Genomic DNA, 27,500 nt, shown 5'->3' on the forward strand with positions numbered 1-27,500 from the left:
AGTAAGGTATTCTAATGACAGCATATTCAGACTCTATACAGAAGGTACAATCAGACTTTTTCAAGTTATCCAGAATGCTACACCCCAAACAGATCACAAAACGGAGTGTGATTACAAGAATCAGATTGCTGGGGTGCGAACACCCTTGCAATTTAATTTCGGTGCAACAAAAAAAAACAAAAAAGAAATACAAAAAACAAAAAGGTTCCTGGACCTTTACGGTGCAGGTGCGGTGCGAATTGAGTGAATACAAAATGAATGGGCCTAAACTGCACTACAAAGAATCGCATGTGATTTGAGCAGAAATATGGTGTCCGAATCATATGCGATTTCCCGCACCTCTATAGTGTGAATCCAACCTAACTGCTCATGCTCCTGCCAAATGCACAATATGAAACACATGGGTGGGGGGGCACACATTCACCACTGCAAACGGAGTGCGCACAAACAAGGCAGAGCCCAGGGTGGGGGGTGTAGTGAATTCAGGGGGGTGAAGCATAGTGGATGTAGCCTAAAGCGGATCTTCATGTTTAACCACCTCCCATCCGGCCATTGTATATAAACGGCCGGACGGTGGCAGTACAGGGACGAGTGGCTGTTTATAAACGGCCTCCCCGCCCCCTGCTTGTGCGTGCTCCCTGGGAGCGTACAGCACCGCGATCCGGTGCCCGCTGTGTCCTCCAGACACAGTGGAACACCGATCGTCAGACGGGACCTCTGAGCGAGGTCCTGATCATGTGATCACTGATTGGCCAATCAGTGATCACATGCAGAGTAGTAAGCAAGATGTCACTGCTGACATCATTGCTTACTACGTGTGAAATCTGTGAATGATCACAGAGGTCACATGGTACAGGGCTATTCACAACAGCCTTGTACCATGTGACAGGCTGTGACCAATCACAGCTCACACAGTATTTCTCAATGGCTGCAAGAATGCAGCCAGAGAGAAGAAGAAATGATTGCTTTTACAGCCTTTATGGGTGTAAAAGCAATCAGTGTAAAAAAAAAAAAAAAAAATCTTCATCACCCCAACAAGTAGTAGTGTCTCCATGGTGACACCGTACTGCTAGGGCGACAGTAAAAAAACCTAAATAATAATATAAAAAAGTAAAATAAAAATGTAAAAATGTTTTTTTAAAAATTATAATTTTTGGTTATAAACTAATTTGGATTATATATTTTTTTTACTAAAAAGATAACTGAATAAATTGTGGACAAGATTTATGATGAAATATTATTTCCAAAATTTTATAAGAAAAACACTTATCAAAATTTTTGGACATTCATTTATATAGCAAAAAAAAAATCCCAGTGATGAATAAATACCACCAAAATAAAGCTTCATCTGTCTCAAAAAAAAATGCTAAAAAATTCATATGGGTGCAGTGTTGCATGACCGCGCAATTGTCATTCAAAGTGTGATAGCGCTGAAAGCTGAAAAGTGGCCTGGGCAGGAAGGGGGGGAAAGTGTCCGGACTGGAAGGGGGGGAAAGTGTCCGGACTGGAAGGGGGGGAAAGTGTCCGGACTGGAAGGGGGGGAAAGTGTCCGGACTGGAAGGGGGGGAAAGTGTCCGGACTGGAAGGGGGGGAAAGTGTCCGGACTGGAAGGGGGGGAAAGTGTCCGGACTGGAAGGGGGGGAAAGTGTCCGGACTGGAAGGGGGGGAAAGTGTCCGGACTGGAAGGGGGGGAAAGTGTCCGGACTGGAAGGGGGGGAAAGTGTCCGGACTGGAAGGGGGGGGAAAGTGTCCGGACTGGAAGGGGGTGAAAGTGTCCGGACTGGAAGGGGGGGAAAGTGTCCGGACTGGAAGGGGGGGGAAAGTGTCCGGACTGGAAGGGGGGGAAAGTGTCCAGACTGGAAGGGGGGGAAAGTGTACGCCCCTTGAGGGTTAGGGACCGATGTGAATGTACTATATATATATATGTGTGTTTGTGTGTGTGTGTGTGTGAGTGTGTAAAGCGCTGCGTAAATGGACGGCACTATATAAGTACCTGAAATAAATAAATGTCCGGACTTGAAGTGGTTAATGTCCTTTGCTATATTTTGTGTGGGCCTACCAAACTATTTTTGACACCAACAGGTGTGCTGTATTACCTGTATGTAGCCTGAGCTCCATACAGTATACAGCTCTGCGCTCCAGTAGTGAGAAGAGAATGTCCCGTCCCATTCCCGGAACAAAACTGCCTCATTTCTGTGGAGGGAAAAACCTGGATCATATGGCCAGCTTAAGACCGTCATTGCCTGACACCATGGGGAACATCATCACACAGAGTACTATTGCACTGATTGGCACACAAACATTACAAAAGCATGTTCAGTGCAGCAGTAAGGACCGCCCACCACCGCTGGAGAATAGGAAGGACCTCTGATGTCAATGGATATATAAGGGCCGGAGGGGGGATTTCATAAAATACAGTCCTGCTTCAAGGGCATGCTCTGCAATGTTCCTCATGTACTGATGAGGAAGAGAAATCGTTGGGTCACCATACCTGGTTTTGGAAGGAAAAAAATGTCACCAGCACACCGAGGATCACCAATATGGATCCAAAGGTTTTAATAAATGATCACAGTTACAGCAAGGCAACGTTTCGGCGTCTCGCAGGACCCCTTCATCAGGCATGTGACCCATGTGACTCCGAAATGTTGCCTTGCTGTAACTATGTGATCATTAAAACCTTTGGACTTATATTGGTGATCCTCGGTGTGCTGGTGACATTCTCCCTCCCTGATTTTGTTCGGTTCCAGCTGACGGTCGCTGCAGCACCCACTTATACACACAACCATTTTTAACGCAGGAACGTGTGCGTTTGGATTGTAAGTTTGCATACCTGGTTTTGGGGGCACAAGAAAGCCATTCGTCATGTTTCTCGAAGGTAATAAGGTAAGAGGCGATCTCCTGCAGAAAACACAGAAAGAGCTGAAGGTGAGTGAGGAGGTGCAGGCGACATGACAGAAATACGGGAAGGACAAAGGAGCAGCACTACAGCTAGACACAGAGGGGTTTATTTACTAAAGCTGGAGAGTCCAAAATCAGACTCCCTTCTGCATAGAAACCAATCAGCTTCTAACCTCAGCTTGTTCAATGAAGCTTTGGCAATGAAACCTGGAAGCTGATTGGTTTCTATGCAGAAGGGAGTTTGATTTTGGACTCTCCAGCTTTAGTAAATAAACCCCAGAACGTCTCCAAAGGTGATCTATAATGAGCGAAAAATAGACGATTATATTACGGACCTCTGAAAATGCCAACTACCATCTGTTTCTGGTTATTAATTTCTGGTTTACCATCTTGCAGCAAATATGTGGCTAGTGAAGCAAATACAGCCTATGTGTTTCTCTCATTAAAGGGCCACTACCCCAAAGGTGATAATATAGTCATGCATGAAGACTTGAGGGCTGATTTTTTATATGCCCTGGATACCCACAAAGTGAGATCTCCCTGCATTAGTTCCTGACTCTGCTCCTGTCCACCTGAGAGTTTTACATGGGCACATTAGTTGTATAGACCCAGGAACCCAGTGCACAGATCTCACCCACAGATCGCCTGAAAATGATCAGTCTTGGGTGTACAGACCCTTTAATATTGGAAATCTAAATGCCCATGTATATTCAGGCTGCTTTCACACTGCAATGCATATATTTTCACACTGCAGTGCTTCTAAAATGCACTATGCAATTTTAAAAATAGCACAGCGCGTTTTAAATGCGTGGGAATACAGTGCATATGCGCAATAGCTGGTTGCTAAGGACGCTGTCGCGTGCCGGCTCCTTAACAATCGGCTATTCATTGGTTGTTAAGGACACTGGCAGGTGGTTGTTAAGCAGCTGGAACCCGCCGGCATCCTTAACCAGTGCTGAAGCCTCCCCCTTAGTAGTCAGAGAGCTCCAAAAGGAGCTTGCTACCAGAGGAAAGAAGGAGGAGGCAGACAACAGGCAGAAGGAGCAGCCGAGAGCAACAGCCATAATGTGAGGGGGTGATTGGCTAGAATGTGAGATAAATAGAGCTCCGATCGAAAGAGGCGTATATCCTGAGGATACGCCAATAGGAGGAGCTTGCACGACCAACATTCTGACGTCATATCCGGCGTGGGCGCCATCTTGGTGCTCCGTTTTGTCCCCACACACAGTACACCCATTGAGTGTTGTGAAAGCCTTTCACATTTGGATGTTTAAGGAGGGAGTCTCACCATCACTACTGAGGGAATTCGCCATCTTAAACGGAGGAACCCAGGGAGATTTTATAGCCCATTGGTCCATGCGGGCCTGGGCAGGAAGGTGAGGGGGCACCCCAGATATTGGGGATTGGCACCTATCGTCTATGTTTGCATGAAGATTTGTCTTCACACCTGTCTCCCCATTTATGGACAATTCATATCTATTTAAATCATTTTATATCTATGTGTTTATTATCTATACCATCTAGGTGTCTTAATAGTATACCTGCAGGGGCACATTCACCACCCAGCACCTATTGATTTTGCATTGTGGTCACTATTCACCTGGGGGGGTGTGAGTGTATGCCCCGTTCCACCGCCCCCCTTTCACGCTTGCGATTTCATGGTATGACCGTTGATATGTAGGCATTTTTACAGCGCTGCACTATTTATGTGTATTTTATTCCTTTTTCATTTTGCCGTGGGTATGGCATTCAAGTGCTAGCTGCTTAGTAGCTATATTTGCATGGTAGCGCAGGAGTTACTTTTTGCTTTTCAATGTGAGGGGGGCTGCCAGACCGAAAGAACTGGATGACAAGATTGCAGGACTTCCATGCTGCCCTTGCCAACCGGCAAGGGAATGAAGGGAGTGCGGGTGGGCATTGCATATCTATCTGATTGTTGAGAAAGCCGGCATGTGCCAGATCCACAACAATTAACTATTTACTGGTTGTTAAAGGATGCCAGAGGGTGCCAAATTCTTAAACATATTTTTGGCACTTCAAAAAAGCACCTAAAAATACACCCTGGATGCATTTTTTGATGCGGTTCTCATTGACTTCAATGCAATGTGCATCTTTCACGGCAAACACTCCTGTGCTGGGGATGGACTCAGCAGAGACTTGAATGACAATGTAAATGTTCTGGAATATGCACTGCTTGCTGCCCGCAACAGACCAGGGTAGTCCAAAATCACTGAATTCAAAAGAAAAACAAAAAAGAGGGCGCACCGGACTAGTGCAGTATCGTTTAAACTATTTAATGAAAGAAAAATAAGTAGGTATCATACTCACAATGGACATATAAAACACAGGCACAGCACAATGAACAAAAGTGTTCAATCCATAGAGCATCCGAGTCCATGATGGTCACCCAGGGTTCCATTGCTGTGGACTCAGATGCTCTATGGATTGAACACACTTGTTCATTGTGATGTTCCTGTGTTTTATATGTCCATTGTGAGTATGATGCCTAGTTTTTTACTTTCATTAAATATTTTAACGATCATGCACTAGGCCGGTGCGCCCTCTTTGTTTTTCTTTTGCAATGTGAATCTTTGGTGTGCTTTTGGAAAGCTACCCAAAGATGCAACATGCAGGACTTCTCAAACCGCACCTCAAACGCGGAGCAACAATGTGAAAAGTCTCTCGGGATTTAAAGGGAAATAATTTGGATGCGTTGGAACGGTGTGTTCTAAATCGGCATAAGCACATCAGCGGGGGAGGGGTCTTGGTGTACAACTGGTATTAGGCAGACGTCAGATGACAGGGTTCCTCGCAGCGACAGCAGCTCACCTCATTAGTGTTCCAGCGCAGCCTCTCCTTCGGTAAAGTAGTACACTTGGGTAAACACTCCAGCAGCTTCTTGGGTAGGAAAACCTTGATGTGGTGGCCGTTTTCTGCCAGGAAAAAATAAAGATCATCAGTCAGAATGTTGTTCCTGCAGCTCCCTGGAAGAAGATGTCCCTGCGGCTCCACTACAATTGAGTTTCTGTTCAGCAGGCCACACAGAAGGTGGGATTTGGTGGGGACAAAGGATGGAGTTGGGCTTTAGCCGCACATCCACCACTGCAAACTGAGTGCGCACAGACATTGAATAGGGCAGAGCCCAGGGTGGGGGGTGTAGTGAATTCAGGGGGGTGAAGCATAGTGGATGTAGCCTAAAGCGGATCTTCATGTTTAACCACCTCCCGTCTGGCCATTGTATATAAACGGCCGGACGGTGGCAGTGCAGGGAAGGGTGGCTGTTTATAAATGGCCTCCACGCCCCCCGCTTGTGCACGCTCCCTGGGAGCGCGCAGCAATGCGCTACGGTGCCCACTGTGTCCTCCGGACACAATGGTACACCGATCGTCGTACGGGACCTCTGTGCGAGGACCCAATCATGTGATCACTGATTGGCCAATCAGTAATCACATGCAGAGTAGTAAGCAAGATGTCACTTCGGACATCATTGCTTACTACGTGTGAAATCTGTGAATGATCACAGAGATCACATGGTACAGGGCCATTCACAACAGCCTTGTACCATGTGACCAGCTGTGACCAATCACAGCTCTAACAGTAGTTCTCAATGGCTTTGGAAGGAGAAATTATTGCTTTTTCAGCCTTTATGGGTGTAAAAGCAATCAGTGTGTAAAAAAAAAAAAAAATCTTCATTACCCCCTACAAGTAGTACAGTGTCACCATGGTGATACTGTACTACTAGGGTAACAGTATGATAAAAAAATAAAATAAAATTGTAAAAAAAAATGTTTAAAAATTATAATTTTTGGTTATAAACTAATTTGGGTTATTTTTTTTAATAAAAAGATAACGGAATAAATTTTAGCCAAGATTTATGATGAAATATTATTTATTTGCAAAATTTTATAAGAAAAAACACTTTTCAAAATTTTGGGACTTTTTCATTTACATAGCAAAAAAAAATAAAAATCCCAGTGGTGAATAAATACCACCAAAATAAAGCTTTATCTGTCTCAAAAAAATGCTAAAAAAATGCATATGGGTACAGTGTTGCATGACCGCGCAATTGTTATTCAAAGTGTGATAGCGCTGAAAGCTGAAAATTGGCCTGGGCAGGAAGGGGGGGGGAAAGTGTCCCGACCGGAAGGGGGGGGGGAAAGTGTCGGGACCGGAAGGGGGGGGGGGGGGGAGTGTCCTGAACGGAAGGGGGGGGGGGGGGGGAAGTGTCCCGACCGGAAGGGGGGGGGGGGAAGTGTCCCGACCGGAAGGGGGGGGGGGGGGAAAGTGTCCCGACCGGAAGGGGGGGGGGGGGAAAGTGTCCCGACCGGAAGGGGGGGGGGGGGGAAGTGTCCCGACCGGAAGGGGGGGGGGGGGGGGGAAGTGTCCCGACCGGAAGGGGGGGGGGGGGGAAGTGTCCCGACCGGAAGGGGGGGGGGGGGGGAAGTGTCCCGACCGGAAGGGGGGGGGGGAAAGTGTCCCGACCGGAAGGGGGGGGGGGGGAAAGTGTCCCGACCGGAAGGGGGGGGGGGGAAGTGTCCCGACCGGAAGGGGGGGGGGGGGGGAAGTGTCCCGACCGGAAGGGGGGGGGGGGGGGAGTGTCCTGAACGGAAGGGGGGGGGGGGGAAGTGTCCCGACCGGAAGGGGGGGGGGGGGGGAAGTGTCCCGACCGGAAGGGGGGGGGGAAAGTGTCCCGACCGGAAGGGGGGGGGGAAAGTGTCCCGACCGGAAGGGGGGGGGGGAAGTGTCCCGACCGGAAGGGGGGGGGGGAAAGTGTCCCGACCGGAAGGGGGGGGGGAAAGTGTCCCGACCGGAAGGGGGGGGGGAAAGTGTCCCGACCGGAAGGGGGGGGGGAAAGTGTCCCGACCGGAAGGGGGGGGGGGGGAAAGTGTCCCGACCGGAAGGGGGGGGGGGGAAAGTGTCCCGACCGGAAGGGGGGGGGGGGGAAGTGTCCCGACCGGAAGGGGGGGGGGGGGGGGGGGAAGTGTCCCGACTGGAAGGGGGGGGGGGGGGGGGGGAAGTGTCCCGACTGGAAGGGGGGGGGAAGTGTCCGGACTGGAAGGGGGGGGGAAGTGTCCGGACTGGAAGGGGTTAACATCTACCTGCTCACCAGTGGCCTTTGGTCTTGAACAGCTAAAAGAAATCACCTGAAATAGTTGGATCCGACCCGAATGGACATAATACCGGATCCCACTCTGCCTGCTGTGGTGTTATCTGTCAGCCACTACTGCGTCTTATATGCATCCTATAGCAGGTGCCACCACAGCACACAGCGACGGGGTGGGGGGGGGGTTCAGGTATCTGAAGATTGTCAGAGTGGACGGTTGATCAGGTAAATCATTTTCTTTACAGATTTTACAATTTCATCAGCAGGAACAGAGCGCTTCTAGGACGGTGCTTGTTAAATGTAAAGCAGCATGGATATAATGTGGGTAGCTGTGGCCCTCAGAAACAATATATTCTGCTTACACTGGAGCACCTCTTGCTGGTCATATAATTCATATACACCGATTAGTGAGGACATTCTGACCACCGACAGGACAGGTAAAGTGGAAAACATTAACTCTCTTGTGATAATGACCTCTGAAAGTGGGTGGGATATCTTAGGCGGCAGGTGAACATATTGTCCCTAAAGCTGAGAGAAAAAGAGAGCAATTGTAAGAATCTGAGGGACTCTGACAAGGTCTGGATGACTGGGTCAGGGGAACTCCCAAACTATAGCTCTTGTGGGAGATTCGTGGCCTGCAGTGGTCAGGACCGACTTAAAGTGATCCAAGGAAGGAAAGCCTGTGAACCGGCAATGGGGTCAAGGGCGGCCAAGGCTCACTGATGCGTGTGGAGAGTGATGGAGGGTCTGTGTAGTCCGAGCCAACAGAAGAGCTATTGTAGCTCAAATTACTGACAAAGTGACTGCTGGTTCTGATAGAGAGGTGTCCGAACACACAGAGCATCATGGTGTGTTGTGTATGGGGCTGTGTAGCCGCAGACCGGTCAGGGTGACCATGACTCATATCCTCAGCCAAAAAGTGCCTACAATCGGCACGTGAGCATCAGAACTAGACCACACTGGAAGCAGGTCACTTAGAAGTGTTGACTTGGCCTCCAAATCACAATCGAGTGACTTAAATCAGATAGAACTGTTGTTCGGGTATTCTGAAAGCTGGTGGTGCCGACTGTCAACCTACAACACCCGCAGTGTGATATTCATCTATCAAATCCAGGGTGGATTTGATTTAAATGAAGTTGATTCAAAGCCGAGTTCCACTCACAAAACTGTAACTGCTGACTTTTAAAAAACAGCGACTTACCTGTCCCTCGGTCCCGCGGTGTGTCCTCCGCAGTCCGTTTCACTGGCTGTCCTGTATTTCTGGAGGGCGGCATCTTCAGTGTGGGCACCCGGCTGGGACAGCTTGCGGCTTCACAGCCGGGTACCCACTGCGCATGCGCGAGAAGCGCTGCACTTCATGAATGGTCCTGTAGTCTTCTGGGACCTTTCACGTGTCCCAAAAGACTACAGGGAGGGAGGAAAGGAGGACACCTTCTGTTTCTGATCGCCTAGGCGATCGGACCGGAAGTGGAAGCGGGTACCTGTCAAATTCGAGTACCCGCTCCCCCCCCCCCGCCCCGCAAAGGTGCCAATCCTTAAAGAAGAGCGGGGGAGCAGTCCTTAAAGCGGAACTTCCCCTTTAGGGTGGAGCTCCACTTTAAATCACAATTTAAATCACTAGTGAAAAGGCTCGATTTAAATCACATCATACATTTTTAAAGAGCAGCTGTCATCTCGATCCCGCAGCGGTTCTTCCTCTGACCCGTTGTTGACTCACCGATAGTCCCAATCACTTTAATGGGACGGCTGGTGATGCGGCAGGGACACAACAAGGTGAGGGACATGGCGGCAGCAGGGGAGTGGATGACCACTAAAAGGCGTTGCCATGATGGATCTAGAATGACAGGTGCTCTTTAAATGTAAGGAATCCGACTCGTTCTCGCTGACAGTTAGAATCTTTAATATTTGCAAACCAAATGAAGGTTTCCTTTTTAGAATAATAAGCCGTCAGGTTAGTAAAGCAGCGATGTCAGATCCGATTTTAAGTTGATCGCACATCGCTGGAGAACGACTCAAATTCTTTTATTTCATGTTTTTTTCTCCTGGTTACGATGAAATTGTACGAATGCATCAATGCAGTGCGTGTCACCTCAGCTTGCATTCACTGAGCTTACCAAAAATGTAAATATTGCAGAAAATACAGCCTCATACTACGTAACGAAGCTCCATTTCATGCTGAATATCTAAATTATTAATGTATCTTAAATAGAAAACTAGCTTTAGATAGATTTTTACTACAAAAGCATTTTCTTAAAATAAATTGGATTAAATTAAAAAAAAAAATCCGATTTTTTTTTTTTTTTTTTTTTTTTTTAATCATTGATTTTCATCCACCCTGATCAAATCTGTATGAAATGGATAGAAGAAACTTAGATTTTTAATTTTTTTTTTCCTGTTCAGCCTGCAGCCTATACAGTATGTATATGGGAAACTTGTAAGAGCCTCTGCACTTTAACCCCTCGCCTACCGCACACTTATACCCCCTTCCTGTCCAGGCCATTTTCCAGCTTTCAGCGCTGTCGCACTTTGAATGACAATTGTGCGGTCATGCAACACTGTACCCATATGAAATTATCATTTTTTTTCATAAATAGAACTTTCTTTTCGTGGTATTTAATCGCCGCTGGGTGCTTTACTTTTTGCGCTATAAACAAAAAAAAGAGCAAAAAATTAAAAAAAAAGTTTCTTTGTTTCTATTATAAAATGTTTCTATTATAAAACTGCACTTTGCTCTCGCTCTGACAGCGTGAGGTAAGTGCAGCCGAGAACCGGCAACTGCATTTCCCTGTGATCAGCGTGTCATTGGAAGCGGCTGATCACATGGTAAAAGGCCGCTGTGATTGGCCTCTTACCACGTGATCAGCTGTGTCCATGGGACACAGCGATCATGGAGATCGCCGGGGGCGCGCAGGAGAGCGTGTTCTGGAAGGTCGTCATATGACGGCCTCCCAGAACTGGCCAGCCGCAGTGCAGACGTCATTCGGCTATCTGCGGTCGGCAACTAGTTAAGGTTAGGTTCACATCTGTGCGGGTGGTGCAGCTGCGGATCCGCACGAAAATCCGCGCAACTGCACCACCTGCACAGAGGAATGCGGACCCTCGAGCGGGTACCATTAGTTCTAATGGCACGTCGCCCACACTGGAAAACGCAACCGTACTGGGAACCGAGGTTCCCATGCAGGATGTGTTTTCAGAAGAAGTGCAGGGAGTTCTTCCCTGCATGTCCTGGGGCACAGGAGTCCATTCAAATGAACAGGCTCTCGAGCCCGCACAAAACCCGGCACGCATGGCCCCACATATATGAACTGGGGGTAATACCCAACCACACACACACACACAGGGCTCGGCCCCACCTCCCTCTTCTCATTGGCTGTAACTGACAGCAGTGGGAGCCAATGGCTCAGCCAATGAGCAGAGGGAGTCCTGGGACAGCCAAGACTCCAGCACATGTCGCTCGATAGATCGAGAAGGGGCTTAGTTGAGTATTGGGGGGGGAGGACATTTTTAAAATTGGGCAAATGTAGGTAAATTAGGGATGTCGCACAGAGGTTTTTTTACCTGCATGTATAGAACACACAGAATGTATGCAGGTAAAAATCCTTGAATCTTTACAACCATTTTAAAGCTGGCAGCAATCTCGCAGTAGCAGCTGGGAGCTTGCTTGAACCATTTAACCATTTGTCTACCCTGCCATTTAAAAATGTATATTGGTAGACAAGCAGTTCATTTATTTACAGTGCGGGATCCTGAAAAAGCCGAGGAGTGCATTCCTGCGAGAAATCTCTCCAGCACTGTACACCTTCACAAGGTTCGGGATTCTCAGATATCCCAGGATCCCGCCAGGAGGACAAGTAACCATTGACATCAGCCGCCACAAGCCGCGTGTAGGGAGAGTAGTGGGGCACAAGGTGCTGCAGTCTCACCTGAGAGCTCGGCGCAATCCTTGCTGTTCATTGTAAATAGTTGGACATCTCGGGGAGCGGAGAAGAGTTGTTCACAAGTTACCCCAATTTCCAGAGCTCTGTCAGACAACCAGAGAAAAGAGGGCAGTTAGAGGACAATGTAGCTGTGGAGAAGACATTTAAGGGAGAACTCTAGACTTTTAAAATGTTAGTTTTGTACAAAACAAAGACGGGTTAGAAGCAGACATTGTATTTAACTGATGTGTCCTTGGTTGGGAGATCACCCCTCACTTCCTGGTTACCTGAACCTTTTTTTTTGTCATTTGTCCATCTCTGTAGTCTGTATTTGCGGAGTTGTGGTAAATGTGGATCTTTTTACGTTCCATCTCAGAAATCGTATGTCAGCCTCTATGGCAGGATGTAAAGTGAATGCTGGGAAAAGCAACAGGCTGACCTCAAAGCCTCGTTCACATCGGAGTACTTAAGCGTTCAACCACATGAGCCGGCCTTTGCTCACATGGGATACAGAGGTGTCCAGTGCATCCAGTACAGGCAGTCCCATTCATGTCAACTGGGAGACAGACACAGCCGCTGGTCCCAATCTGACATCCGTGTGGGTGTGTGTATCCAAACCTATGCGGTCTTCATCCAGGGACACGCACCCACGCTGATGAAACAATTGGGAGCAGCGGCTGTGTAGAGGCAGCCACTGCTTCCCGACCGGCATGGAATGCCTGCAGAGAACACCTAAAGGCCCTCACATGGATGTACACCTGTGTAGAGGTGGCCTAGAGGGAAATGTAACCCCCTACCCCCACATTTATTACATTTAACACCCCTGGGTTGTCCTCATTTCAGATACTTACCTACCCAGTGGATCCAGCCTTGTCCTGCTGTGACCTCTCAGGTCTCCCTGCTGCCATCTTCCTTTTTGATGTCATCAACCGTTCGATATCTGCCATCCCTCTCTGCCAATCCCTCCACTGGCCTCCACCCCTCTCTACCAATCCCTCCACTGGCCTCCACCCCTCTCTGCCAAGCCCTCCACTGGCCTCCACCCCTCTCTGCAAATCCTTCCACTGACCTCCACCCCTTTCTGCCAATCCCTCCACCCCTCTCTGCCAAGCCCTCCACTGGCCTCCACCCCTCTCTGCCAAGCCCTCCACTGGCCTCCACCCCTCTCTGCCAAGCCCTCCACTGGCCTCCACCCCTCTCTGCCAAGCCCTCCACTGGCCTCCACCCCTCTCTGCCAAGCCCTCCACTGGCCTCCACCCCTCTCTGCAAATCCTTCCACTGACCTCCACCCCTCTCTGCCAAGCCCTCCACCCCTCTCTGCCAAGCCCTCCACCGGCCTCCACTCAGTGTCCTCCATCCCTCTCTGCCAATCCCTCCACTGGCCTCCACCCCTCTCTGCCAATCCCTCCACTGGCCTCCACCCCTCTCTGCCAATCCCTCCACTGGTCTCCACCCCTCTCTGCCAATCCCTCCACTGACCTCCACCCCTCTCTGCCAATCCCTCCACTGGCCTCCACTCAGTGTCCTCCACCCCTCTCTGCCAATCCCTCCACGCAGTGTCCTCAACCCCTCTCTGCCAATCCCTCCACTGGCCTCCACTCAGTGTCCTCCACCCCTCTCTGCCAATCCTTCCACTGGCTTCCCATTGTCCAACAAATAAAGTTCAAAACATTAACAATAACATATAAAGCCATTTATAACTCCGCCCCAAATTACATCACCAATCTTGTCGCCAAATATCACCCAAACCGTCCTCTCCACTCCTCCCATGGCCTCCTGCTCTCTAGCTCCCTTGTCTCCTCCTCCCATGCTCATCTCCAGGACTTCTCCAGAGCCTCTCCCATCCTCTGGAACTCTCTACCCCAATCTATCCGACTATCGCCTATTCTGCCCACTTTTAGGCGATCTCTGAAAACCGATCTCTTCAGGGAAGCCTATCCTGCCCTCAGCTAATAATGGAATCTTCTATTCCTCCTATCACTCCATCTCCATCAGTTATTACCTTTTGTACCACTAGCCCCTCCCTCTTAGATTGTAAGCTCCCAGGATCAGGCCCTCCTATCCCTCTTGTATTGACCTGTATTGTTGCTGTATTGTCTCCCGTTATATTGTAAAGCTCTGAGCAAACTGTTGGCGCCATAAATCCTGTATAATAATAATAATAATCAGGTATAGGCTGTCTCTTCCATGTTTAGGCAGAGGCCTACTCATTACACACACCCTGATCCTTTCATAAATCGGAGCCCATGCTCATATTCCTGCCGCCTTAGTCTCCAATGTGGTCTGGGATGGAACAATGTCCTCCTGAGATAAGCACATGACCTGTCCCAGGAGGGTCCGGCAATGGAGCACATCATTCCATGCCAGACTATACTGGAGACCAATGGCCCGTACACACAAGAAAACATTTTATATGAGGACCGATCATCCAATAATCTGATTGTTCGTAAATAGCTTTCGAGAGCCGATCGCGACAATATCCGAAGGGACAAGCGCAAAAAAGTTTCTCATATTATTTATTTCAGGTACTTATATAGTGCTGTCAATTTACGCTGCGATTTACATATATATTGTACATTCACATCAGTCCCTAACCCTCAAGGGGTGTACAATCTAAGGTCCCTAACCCTCAAGGGGTGTACAATCTAAGGTCCCTAACCCTCCAGGGGTGTACAATCTAAGGTCCCTAACCCTCCAGGGGTGTACAATCTAAGGTCCCTAACCCTCAAGGGGTGTACAATCTAAGGTCCCTAACCCTCAAGGGGTGTACAATCTAAGGTCCCTAACCCTCCAGGGGTGTACAATCTAAGGTCCCTAACCCTCAAGGGGCGTACAATATAAGGTCCCTGTCCTCAAGGGGTGTACAATCTAAGGTCCCTAACCCTCAAGGGGTGTACAATCTAAGGTCCCTAACCCTCAAGGGGTGTACAATCTAAGGTCCCTAACCCTCAAGGGGCGTACAATCTAAGGTCCCTAACCCTCAAGGGGCGTACAATCTAAGGTCCCTCACCCTCAAGGGGCGTACAATCTAAGGTCCCTGTCCTCAAGGGGCGTACAATATAAGGTCCCTGTCCTCAAGGGGCGTACAATCTAAGGTCCCTAACCCTCAAGGGGTGTACAATCTAAGGTCCCTAACCCTCCAGGGGTGTACAATCTAAGGTCCCTAACCCTCCAGGGGTGTACAATCTAAGGTCCCTAACCCTCAAGGGGTGTACAATCTAAGGTCCCTAACTCACATTCATACATACATATACTAGGGACAATTTAGACAGGAGCCAATTCACCTCCCAGCATGTCTTTGGAGAGTGGGAGGAAACCGGAGTACCCGGAGGAAACCCATGCAGGCACAGGGAGAACATGCAAACTCCACGCAGGTGGTGCCGTGGCTGGGATTCGAACCAATGACCCGAGTACTGCCAGGGGGAAGTGCTAACCCTTTAGCCACTGTGCTGCCCTAAATGTGTCATATGACACCGGATCGTCCAAAAATGCAATACAATATTTCACTTTCTAAATGTTTTTGTTTCATACGAGACTTTGCAGAAGTTTAGTATCCTTTTCATTTTCAACATGGAGACTAGCAGCAAAAAACCCCCCAAAAAACGTTTGATCATTCGTCAGACATTCTTATCGTATGTACGGGGCATTAGGCGGCAGGAAGATGACAAACTAAAGAAAAAATTAAATACATTTTAAAAATAAAACAAGACCGGGGGCAGGGCGGGGTAGGGGAGGAAAGCTGCATTTTACAACTAAATTCCACTTTACTGCGGAACTAAACCCTCCTATCCTTCACAGCCAAGGAAGCCGCCATCTTGGCCTCTGTCTGATCTTCAGCTGCCAGGGTGCTGCACATGTGGTCAGTTATGACACCAGCCATCTGAGTTTGGTTGAGAGCACAAGCAACTGTGACACATTCATTCACAGCATGCCTTGAATGTAACTGTTTTGGAAACAGTCTGAGTGAGTTTAGTTCCACTGTAAGACCACCCCTGCAGTTCCTTACATTGCTCCTCCCTTCACTCCTCCGCTAATCCATTGGGCTACCAGGAAGCCCCAACTTGTCCTGATCTGTAGCTTAGGCAGAGCAAAGTCCTCCTCCCACCCCGCCACCATGGACAGTGGTGGGTGCCAATACGCCGACTGCATGTGCTGCCACATAGGAAGAAGAGGAGCTAGTCGCATGCAAACGCCTCCATATCTGAAAGGACTGGATGACATCACCCCGCTTCCCCGGGTGAATGCAGCAGCAGGAGATCAGAGGGGGAGGAGCAGAAGCAACTGAGGGAGGCACCTTGTTGCCCTGGGAAACAGACAGTGATCATTATGGTAACAAATTAACTCAACAATTCTTATTTAAAGTGTCACTAAACCCCCAACAGTGCAATCAGTCTGTAGATGCAGTAAAGCATGCTTGTTATACTCACTGTGGAACCTAAGGGGTTAATCCTCTGCATTGTATAAAAACGTTGTTTTGATCCTGACTTCTCTGATCCTCCCCTTTTTCCAGTGCCCCCCTCATCTCCTGATAAGACATATACTGTGGCGTCCCTCTGCACATGCTCAGTTTGGTGTGTAGTGCTAAAGAGGTTTATATCTTTTCTTGGGAGAGTACATGTGATCAGCAGAGGGCCAATGAGCACTGTCCAGACAGAGGTCAGGGGCCCTGCGTCCTCCTGGAGCAGAATGAAAACTCCGCCTACAAGCTTTAACCAGTGCTCAGCTGTGTCCATATATATTTGGACACAGGCACAATTTTAGTTTTTTTCAGGTATTTTCCAAAACATATTCAAGCTCTAGTTCTATAATGGATATGGGCGGACAGTGCGCACTCTCAGGTGTAATTTGAGGGTATGTACATCCAGATTGGAGGAAGAGTTTAGGAATTACAGCTCTTAAGAGTAGCCATCCACCCCTTTTTCAAGGGACCAAAAGCAATTGGACAGTTGAATATAATCATAAATAAAATGTTCATTTGTAATATTTTGTTGAGAATCCTTTACTGGCAATGACTGCCTGAAGTCTGGAACCCATGGACATGACCAAAGACTGGGTTTCCTCCTTTCTGATGCTTTGCCTGAAGTCTGGAACCCATGGACATGACCAGAGACTGGGTTTCCTCCTTTCTGATGCTTTGCCTGAAGTCTGGAACCCATGGACATGACCAAAGACTGGGCTTCCTCCTTCCTGATGCTTTGCCAGGCTCTAACTGCAGCTGTCTTCAGTTGTTCTTTGTGGGTCTTTCTGCCTTTAGTTTTGCCTTCAGCAAGTGAAATACACGCTCAGTGGGGTTGAGATCAGGTGATTGACTCAGCCATTGCAGAATATTCCACTTCTTTTCCTTCAAAAGCTTCTGGGTTGCTTTTGCAGTGTGTTTTGGATCATTGTCCATCTGTACTGTGAAGCGCCGTCCAATCAACTTTGCTGCATTTGGCTGAATCTGGGCTGACAGTATATCTCTGTAAACACTGTAGAACCGGCTGCTTCTGTCTTCTGTCACATCATCAATAACCACCAATGACTCAGTGCCACTGGAAGCCATGCATGCCTATGCCATCACCCTGCCTCCACCATGGTTTACAGATGACGTTGTGTGCTTTGGGTCATGAGTTGTTCCAAGCCTTCTCCACACCTTTTTCTTCCCGTCATTTTGGTACAGATTCTTCGTAGTTTCATCCGTCCAAAGAATGCTTTTCCAGAACTGGTCCAGCTTTTTTAAAGGCAAATTTGTCTTTATTATGTTTTCAACAGCTTAACAGTACATGGCATGGAGGAAAAATGAAAACAGGTACATAAGAAAAGCCATCGCACAAATGTAACAATGACTCATGTGAAAAGGTGAAAATAGTTCCATTAAAAAAAAACAAAAAAAAAACGAGAAATGTAAGGATCAATAACATAATGGCATGTATTACAGAGATATGAATAAATATCATGTTGAGGAGGGCATCCACGATGAGATGTAGGAGACAAAATGAGCTAGTTCCGTATAAACTAGAACATGAATCAGAATCCAAATGAAAACAAAAAAAAAAAAAAAAAAAAAAAAAAAAAAAAAAAGAAGGGGGGGGGGGGGGGGGGAGAAAATGGGAGAAGAGAAAAAACTGGTCTGACTTTTTTAGATGTGTTTTGGAAAAGTCTAATCTGGCTTTTCTGTTCTTCAGACTTATGAATGGTTTGCACCTTGTGGTGAATCCTCTGTATTTGCTCTCGTGAAGTCTTCTCCTGATTGTAGACTTTGACAATGATACGCCCACTTCCTGGAGAGTGTCCTTCACTTGTCTGGATGTTGTGAATGGGTTTGTCTTTACCATAGAGAGGATGAGAGGATCCACCACTGTTGTCCTCCGTGGACGTCCATGCCTTTTTATGTTGCTGAGCTCACCAGTGCGTTCTTCTTTCCTCAGAATGGACCAAACTGTTGATTTGGCCACTCCTAATGTTGCTGCGATCTCTCTGATGGATTGGTTTCATTTTTGAAGCCTTACAATGGCTGGTTTCTCTTGCATGGACAGTTCCTTTGAACACATGATGGAGGTTCACAGCAATAGATTCCAAATGCAAATCCCGCACTTAGAATCAACTCCAGACCTTTTACCTGCATAATTGATGAACTAACGAAGGAGTAGCCCACACCTGGCCATGAAAAAGCTTTTGATTCAATTGTCCAATTACTTTTGGTCCCTTGAAAAAGGTGGGATGGCTACTATTAGAGCTGTAATTCCAAAACCCTTCCTCCAATTTGGATGTACATACCCTCAAATTACACCTGAGAGTGCGCACTGTCTGCCTATATCCATTATAGAACTATAGCTTGAATAGGTTTTGGTAAATACCTGAAAAAAAAATCTAAACTTGTGGCTGTGTCCAAATATAAATAGACAGACAGACAAACAGAATGATTGATAGATACTTATAGATTTATAGATAGATAATAGATACATACATAGATAGATAGATTTATAGATATATAGATAGATACTTATAGATGATAGATAGATAGAATGATTGATAGATAGAATGATTGATAGATAGAATGATTGATAGATAGAATGATTGATAGATAGAATGATTGATAGATAGATACTTATAGATTTATAGATACGGATGGATAGATAGATTCTATCTATCTATCATCTATCTATCATCTATCTATCATCTATCTATCTATTATCTATCTATCATCCATCATCCATCCATCATCCATCCATCATCCATCCATCATCCATCCATCATCCATCCATCATCCATCCATCATCCATCCATCATCCATCCATCATCCATCCATCATCCATCCATCATCCATCCATCATCCATCCATCATCTATCCATCATCTATCCATCATCTATCCATCATCTATCTAAATAGATAGATAGATAATAGATAGGATAGATAATAGATAGATAGATAGATCGATAATAGATAGATAGATAGATAATAGATAGATAGATAATAGATAGATAATAGATAGATAGATAGATAGATGATAGATAGATGATAGATAGATGATAGATAGATGATAGATAGATGATAGATAGATGATAGATAGATGATAGATAGATAGATGATAGATAGATAGATACGGATGGATGGATAGATAGATAGATAGATTCTATCTATCTATTATCTATCTATCCATCCATCCGTATCTATCTATCATCTATCTATCATCTATCATCTATCTATCTATCTATCATCTATCTATCTATCATCTATCTATCTATCATCTATCTATCATCTATCTATCTATCATCTATCTATCTATCTATCATCTATCTATCTATCATCTATCTATCTATCATCTATCTATCTATCTATCATCTATCTATCATCTATCTATCTATCATCTATCTATCTATCATCTATCTATCTATCATCTATCTATCTATCATCTATCTATCATCTATCTATCTATGTATCATCTATCTATCTATCTATCTATCTACTTATCTATCTATCTACTTATCTATCTATCATCTATCTATCTATCATCTATCTATCTATCATCTATCTATCTATCATCTATCTATCTATCATCTATCTATCTATCATCTATCTATCTATCATCTATCTATCTATCATCTATCTATCATCTATCTATCTATGTATCATCTATCTATCTATCTATCTACTTATCTATCTATCTACTTATCTATCTATCATCTATCTATCTATCATCTATCTATCTATCATCTATCTATCTATCATCTATCTATCTATCATCTATCTATCTATCATCTATCTATCTATCATCTATCTATCTATCATCTATCTATCTATCATCTATCTATCTATCATCTATCTATCTATCATCTATCTATCTATCATCTATCTATCTATCATCTATCTATCTATCATCTATCTATCTATCATCTATCTATCTATCATCTATCTATCTATCATCTATCTATCTATCATCTATCTATCTATCATCTATCTATCTATCATCTATCTATCTATCATCTATCTATCTATCATCTATCTATCTATCATCTATCTATCTATCATCTATCTATCTATCTATCTATCATCTATCTATCATCTATCTATCATCTATCTATCTATCATCTATCTATCTATCTATCTATCTATCTATCTATCATCTATCTATCTATCATCTATCTATCATCTATCTATCATCTAGATAGATAATAGATAGATAGATGATAGATAGATAGATAGATGATAGATAGATAGATGATAGATAGATAGATAGATAGATAGATAGATAGATAGATAGATGATAGATAGATAGATGATAGATAGATAGATGATAGATAGATAGATGATAGATAGATAGATGATAGATAGATGATAGATAGATGATAGATAGATGATAGATAGATAATAGATAGATAGATGATAGATAGATGATAGATAGATAATAGATAGATAATAGATAGATAGATAGATAGATAGATAATAGATAGATAGATAGATAATAGATAGATAGATAATAGATAGATAGATAGATAATAGATAATAGATAGATAATAGATAGATAGATAAATAGATGATAGATAGATAGATAGATAATAGATAGATAATAGATAGATAATAGATAGATAGATAGATAGATAGATAGATAATAGATAGATAGATAGATACATAGATAGATAGATAGATAGATAATAGATAGATAGATAGATAGATAGATAGATAGATAGATAGATAGATAGATAGATAGATAGATAGATAGATAGATAGATAGATCAATCTAACTGTTTATACTGCTGCTGAGAAAGGTATTTAGTGAATGCCGGGTCCGGGGTTTAGTAACACATACAAACTTTCCCTGTGACACGCCATGTGTGAAGACCCAAACTACTCACAATCCTGTGTGCGGGGTCAATCCTGTGTGCGGGGTCAATCCTGTGTGCGGGGTCAATCCTGTGTGCGGGGTCAAGGACGAGGGACACAAGTCATTATCAGCACACAATCTGCTCAGTAGGATCTTTAACCCGACACACAGATCACAGCTGTACATTGCTTGGTAGTCACTGCAGGGAAAACTCGATTGACCTCCAGCCCTCCCTCCAGTCTCGCACACTAGCGTTGTGCGCAGGCGGCAGAGAGGCGTTTGGGAAGCGTTTTTACCGCTTCCCAAACGCCTCCGGCAATTCTGCACATTGCAGAACATGGTGCTGTTCTAACGGGAGCGGTAGCGTCGCGGCAAAACGGACGCCTCTGGACGAGTCAGGAGGCGCAGAAGCCTCCTATTCTTGTCTATGGTGCCGCTCCGCAAATGCCGGCCGGGCGCGGTTGCGGAGCGGTAACACCATTCAGACTTCATTCTAGGCGTTTGTGGGGCGCTTTTAGCGCTTTTAACGCTCGGCAAACGCCTAGCAACCGCCGCTAAACCGCGCATGCGGCGTTTGCGGAGTGTTTGCCAAGCGTTAAAAAACGCTCCGCAAATGCCGGACCAACGCTTGCCAAACGCTATAGGGGCGTTTGGCAAGCGTTGGTAAAACAGCCAAGTGTGAACGAGCCCTAACACCGCCCATCAGGGCATTTGGATATTTGCATAACTCCTCCCAGGAAGTTCCCTTTTGCTTGAGAAAAGTACTGGAGGCAATGTGCTGTCATGTTTTCAGGGAGTTCTGTACAGCACCCTGCTGGCCCCTCCCACCAGCCATGATCTGCCTGCATTGCATAGAGACACAGCGATAAGGAGGCAGCAGACAGAAATGCCACTTAGTGCTCCGGATTGAGACAAGTACACACTATAGAGGGATGTGCTTTGTTCATATTCCACGTCTGAGGTTTACAACCATTTTCAGCTTTAATCAGTAACTGCCCAACCAAAACAAACAGACTGCGCACACCTAAAGCGCTTCTAAAGTCAATTTTTAAAAAAAATATAAAATAAGTTGGTTATCTGCTCTGTGCAAAGGTATTACACAGAGCACCCCTGAACCTGGTCTTATGGGGTCCCCCCGCTGTTGTCTATTCCTCCCTTTCTCCATCTGCCCCCCAGAGCCAACTGCTATGGGGGCACACATGCAGACTCCATCCCGAGCCAGGACATAGACACACACAGCGCAGCCTGGCCCCTCCCCCACCTCACAGCAGGAGAGATGTAGAGGAGAGATGCCACATGCACAGCGCTGGATCAATAAATGTAATAAAATATAATGTGACAACGGAAAGGTTTTATTTTAATATGTCTTTATGATGATGTTAACCCCCGGTTCACATCTGTGCTGGTGGTGCCGCTGGGGATCCGCACAAAAATCCATGCAGCCGCACCACCCACTCAGAAGAATGTGGACCCGCGGGCAGGCGCCGTTAGTTCTAAGGGCACGCCGCCCGCACTGGAAATTGCAACCGTACTGGGAACCTCAGCTGTGTTTTCAGAAGAGGTGCAGGGACTTCCCTGCGTGTCCCGGGGCACGGGAGTCCATTCAAATGAATGGGGTCTCATACCCACACAAAACACGGCCCACAGGAACGCAGATATGTGAACCGGGGTAAAGGGGAACAGGGAAAATATAATCAGACTTCAAGTAGTTGTAAGCCCTTCCGTATACTCAGTGACGTGACTGGTCTCGGGTGATACACAGAGATCAAACAAATTCTCCTACAAAAGTTGCACCTGTTTATCTGCAATCTTCTCTTTTCTACATCCAAAGTGCTGAATTTTTAAAGCTTGTCTAAGAGTTCAGAAAAAGGGGGTGGAGAGCTGAACTTACACTCTGCAGAGCTCAGTGAGGAGAGCTCTGAGAGCGGATTGGAGGGAAGGGACACACCCCCTTCACAAAGCTCACAGGAACAGAGCTGAGGCAGTCACTCTGCTGGAGGTCCCTCCAAGGGTGTATTTAGGTTTCATGCTGCCCTAGGCAACACAAATATCATCTCTTGCCCCTCTTACAGAGAGACCCTGACACCAACCAACACCCCCCTTCCCCATGCAGAGAGCCTGACATTAACCCCCACCCGAGAGAGCTTTCTACTGCTACCACCACCACCCCAGTGAGAGAGAAGACACCTTCACAGCTCCGGACATCCTCGGGAGCAAGAGTCAGGCTTTTCATACACCATTAGCAGCCCACAGCCTCTCTCAGATCTCACCTGATCCCCATGCTGTGTGTTCCTTCTTCTCTGGGGCAGTGCTGCCCCCCTGAAAAATGTCGCCCTAGGCAAATGCCTTGTTTGCCTTGTGGTAAATACGCCCCTGGGTCCCTCCCGTCACCATTTTTCTCTTGGTGTCAGGAAAACGTGTCAGAAATTATTCATGCTGATAGAGGAAGGAGGCAGCAGACAGAAATGCCACTTAGTGCTCCGGATTGAGACAAGTACACACTATAGAGGGATGTGCTTTGTTCATATTCCACGTCTGAGGTTTACAACCATTTTCAGCTTTAATCAGTAACTGCCCTACCAAAACAAACAGACTGGGCACACCTAAAGCGCTTCTAAAGTCAATTTTTAAAAAAAATAAGTTGGTTATCTGCTCTGTGCAAAGGTATTACACAGAGCACCCCTGAACCGGGTCTTATGGGGTCCCCCGCTGTTGTCTATTCCTCCTTTTCTCCATCTGCCCCCCAGAGCCAACTGCTATGGGGGCAGACATGCAGACTCCATCCCGAGCCAGGACATAGACACACACAGCGCAGCCTGGCCCCTCCCCCACCTCACAGCAGGAGAGAAGTAGAGGAGAGATGCCACATGCACAGCGCTGGATCAATTGAGGGCATTGGTTGGGGGGGGGGGGGGGGTAGGCACACAGCACAGCAAGCTGTAAAATACTAGGGAATGCATGAAGGTCAATCCAGTTTTAGTTTTTGAGCCGCTTTAAAGGGCCCATTTATTCATTGCATGCGTTTGCTGCGTGATGCATTGAGCTCACCTATCCATAAATCAATGACCCTCAATGACCATCTACAGGCAGTAAAAACAAAATGGAACCACTGCAGGACAACCCGTGTGTCCTCTATCAGTGTCCCTGTGCTGAGAGGTGGTTGTGGGCTCCCAGGTACACACAGTATATAGGAAGCTGGGATATAAAACCTGCCAGCACATTGATTGTTCCGATTGATCAGCAGAACTGTGGGGGAGGGGAGGACTCCAATCATCTGTCTCTAATTTGAAGATTTCTGCTAGTCAGGGATCAATACAGCCTGGAATCGTCCGGGGGAAGCACAGCTCAGGATGGCGGCAGAATTCAGGAGCCAGTCAGGCCGTTCTTTGAATCTGTAGAATGCGAATATTCCATTCATCAAATACTATAGAATGTATAATGTGGCTTCAGCACATTTGCATTTCCGATGATTTTTTTCTAAAAGTGTAACTGCATTAAAACCAATCACCACAAATCCGATTTAATTCATTTTAATACGAAAAGCAAACTCCCCCATCCATCCTTTATTTTGCTGAGAAATCAGTTTGATAAACACCCCTCCCCCCCAGCATTTTTGGCCGTGGACATCGCTTCCTATGGGGCACGCCTGCGGCCTGCTCCGCTGCTGCATCCATTGACACAGACCGTGGGACTCGGTCCCGCCCCTGCTCCCTGGCTTTGATTGACAGCAGTGGGAGCCAATAGCTCAGCAAAGCCTGTGAGACCCAGAAGTGAGGGGAGAGAAGAGCTGTAGACGTGCACAGCTCTGGATGGAATGAAGGCTCGAGTAAGTATAGAGGGGGTGGGGGGGGGACACGGAGGCTGAAACATTTTTTACCTTAATGCAAGGAATGGAATAAAAAATATTTAGGCTTTAGAACCACTTTATTATAACAGACTTATTACAAGTCATTCAAACGCACAGAGCCAGACTGTGAAACAACGTTCAGCGCCAGACCCTCTCCTACTTCTCCCTTCCCAAAAGGGGCTCAGCCATGACTATTGGGGAGAACTGCTCTGTTATCAGTTTGCATTTTTATAGCTACAAGAGAAAACTACAGGAGATGGCCACAGACTGCAGACATCCTACAAGAGAATGCCGGGATCTACGGGCACACTACAGGAGATGGCCACAGACTGCAGACATCCTACAAGAGAATGCCGGGATCTACGGGCACACTACAGGAGATGGTCACAGACTGCAGACATCCTACAAGAGAATGCAGGGATCTATGGGCACACTACAGGAGATGGCCACACACTGCAGACATCCTACAAGAGAATGCCGGGATCTACGGGCACACTACAGGAGATGGCCACAGACTGCAGACATCCTACAAGAGAATGCAGGGATCTATGGGCACACTACAGGAGATGGCCACACACTGCAGACATCCTACAAGAGAATGCTGGGAACTACGGGCACACTACAGGAGATGGCCACACACTGCAGACATCCTACAAGAGAATGCCGGGACCTACGGGCACACTACAGGAGATGGTCACACACTGCAGACATCCTACAAGAGAATGCCGGGATCTACGGGCACACTACAGGAGATGGTCACACACTGCAGACATCCTACAAGAGAATGCCGGGATCTACGGGCACACTACAGGAGATGGTCACAGACTGCAGACATCCTACAAGAGAATGCAGGGATCTATGGGCACACTACAGGAGATGGCCACAGACTGCAGACATCCTACAAGAGAATGCCGGGATCTACGGGCACACTACAGGAGATGGCCACAGACTGCAGACATCCTACAAGAGAATGCCGGGATCTATGGGCACACTACAGGAGATGGCCACACACTGCAGACATCCTACAAGAGAATGCTGGGAACTACGGGCACACTACAGGAGATGGCCACACACTGCAGACATCCTACAAGAGAATGCCGGGACCTACGGGCACACTACAGGAGATGGTCACACACTGCAGACATCCTACAAGAGAATGCCGGGATCTACGGGCACACTACAGGAGATGGCCACAAACTGCAGACATCCTACAAGAGAATGCCGGGATCTACGGGCACACTAAAGGAGATGGTCACAGACTGCAGACATCCTACAAGAGAATGCAGGGATCTACGGGCACACTACAGGAGATGGCCACAGACTGCAGACATCCTACAAGAGAATGCTGGGATCTATGGGCACACTACAGGAGATGGTCACAGACTGCAGACATCCAACAAGAGAATGCCGGGAACTTTGGGCACTACAGGAGATGGCCACAGACATCCTACAAGAGAATGCCGGGAACAATGGGCACACTACAGGAGATGGCCACAGACATACTACAAGAGAATGCCGGAAACTACGGGCACACTACAGGAGATGGTCACAGACTGCAGACATCCTACAAGAGAATGCCGGGATCTACAGGCACACTACAGGAGATGGCCACAGACTGCAGACATCCTACAAGAGAATGCCGGGATCTACGGGCACACTACAGGAGATCTTCACACACAGCAGACATCCTACAAGAGAATGCTGGGATCTATGGGCACACTACAGGAGATGGCTAGAGCCTATAAGAATGCTACAAGACACAGCCACAGATATGCTCTAACACAATGGTCTCCAAACTGCAGACCTTTACTTGCTTTTATCCGGCCCTGGGAGCACTACTCCATTCAATGATACCAATAAAGGGCACAGCTCCTCCCAATGATGGGGCATAATTCCGCTTAATGACACCAACAAAGGGCCACAATTCCTCCCAACGACGCCAATAATAGGGCACAATTCTTCTCGATGACACCAAACCAGTAGTCGCCACAAAGTGTGAAGAGGTCCAAAAACCAAACCAGAATCCAGTCTAAGGAACATTCTTCATCCACCGGCCTGAGGAAGCACCAACACCTCTTGAGGGGCCACACAGAAAGTGGCAATGTACAGCATGTGGCCCCCAGTCCCCAGAGCCAATGACAGGACAGGCACTATGGACAGCACATAACATTTCATTAGCACTCTCCTTTATTGTTGGCACACAGTACATAGGAATGAGGAGATAATTGGAGAATCCAACTAAAAATATACATACAAAACAGATGCCGCTCAACTTTATTCCGGGAACCAGGCATGTTATCTAAAGTCCATCTCCAACCAAAACTCTTTTTCTTAATTTTGAATAGAAGAGGGAAGGGTGAGAGTCTACTCTTGTGTTGGAGAGATTTTCCTGCATTTTCTATCAGGACAGGAAGTGACGGCAAATCTCTGCA

The 27,500-nt window shown here is 46.6% G+C and overlaps 1 protein-coding gene across 1 annotated transcript in view; it reads right to left on the minus strand.

Annotated features, from left to right (window-relative positions):
* LOC149441782 (calmodulin-binding transcription activator 2-like) overlaps window positions 1-27,500 on the minus strand; it is a 67,959-nt gene that overhangs the window by 31,617 nt on the left and 8,842 nt on the right. The window contains exons 2-4 of the mRNA XM_089656883.1: window positions 11,926-12,023; window positions 5,728-5,831; window positions 2,831-2,898 (exon numbers count right to left, since the gene is read on the minus strand). Of these exons, the coding sequence (XP_089513009.1) occupies window positions 2,831-2,898; window positions 5,728-5,831; window positions 11,926-11,956 (203 nt within the window). The 5' untranslated portion in view covers window positions 11,957-12,023. The remainder of the gene's footprint in view (window positions 1-2,830; window positions 2,899-5,727; window positions 5,832-11,925; window positions 12,024-27,500) is intronic.

Source organism: Staurois parvus, unplaced genomic scaffold, assembly GCF_062004578.1.
Source record: "Staurois parvus isolate SC_StPar_1 unplaced genomic scaffold, SC_StPar_1.0 ptg000947l, whole genome shotgun sequence".
Lineage (NCBI taxonomy): Eukaryota > Metazoa > Chordata > Amphibia > Anura > Ranidae > Staurois > Staurois parvus.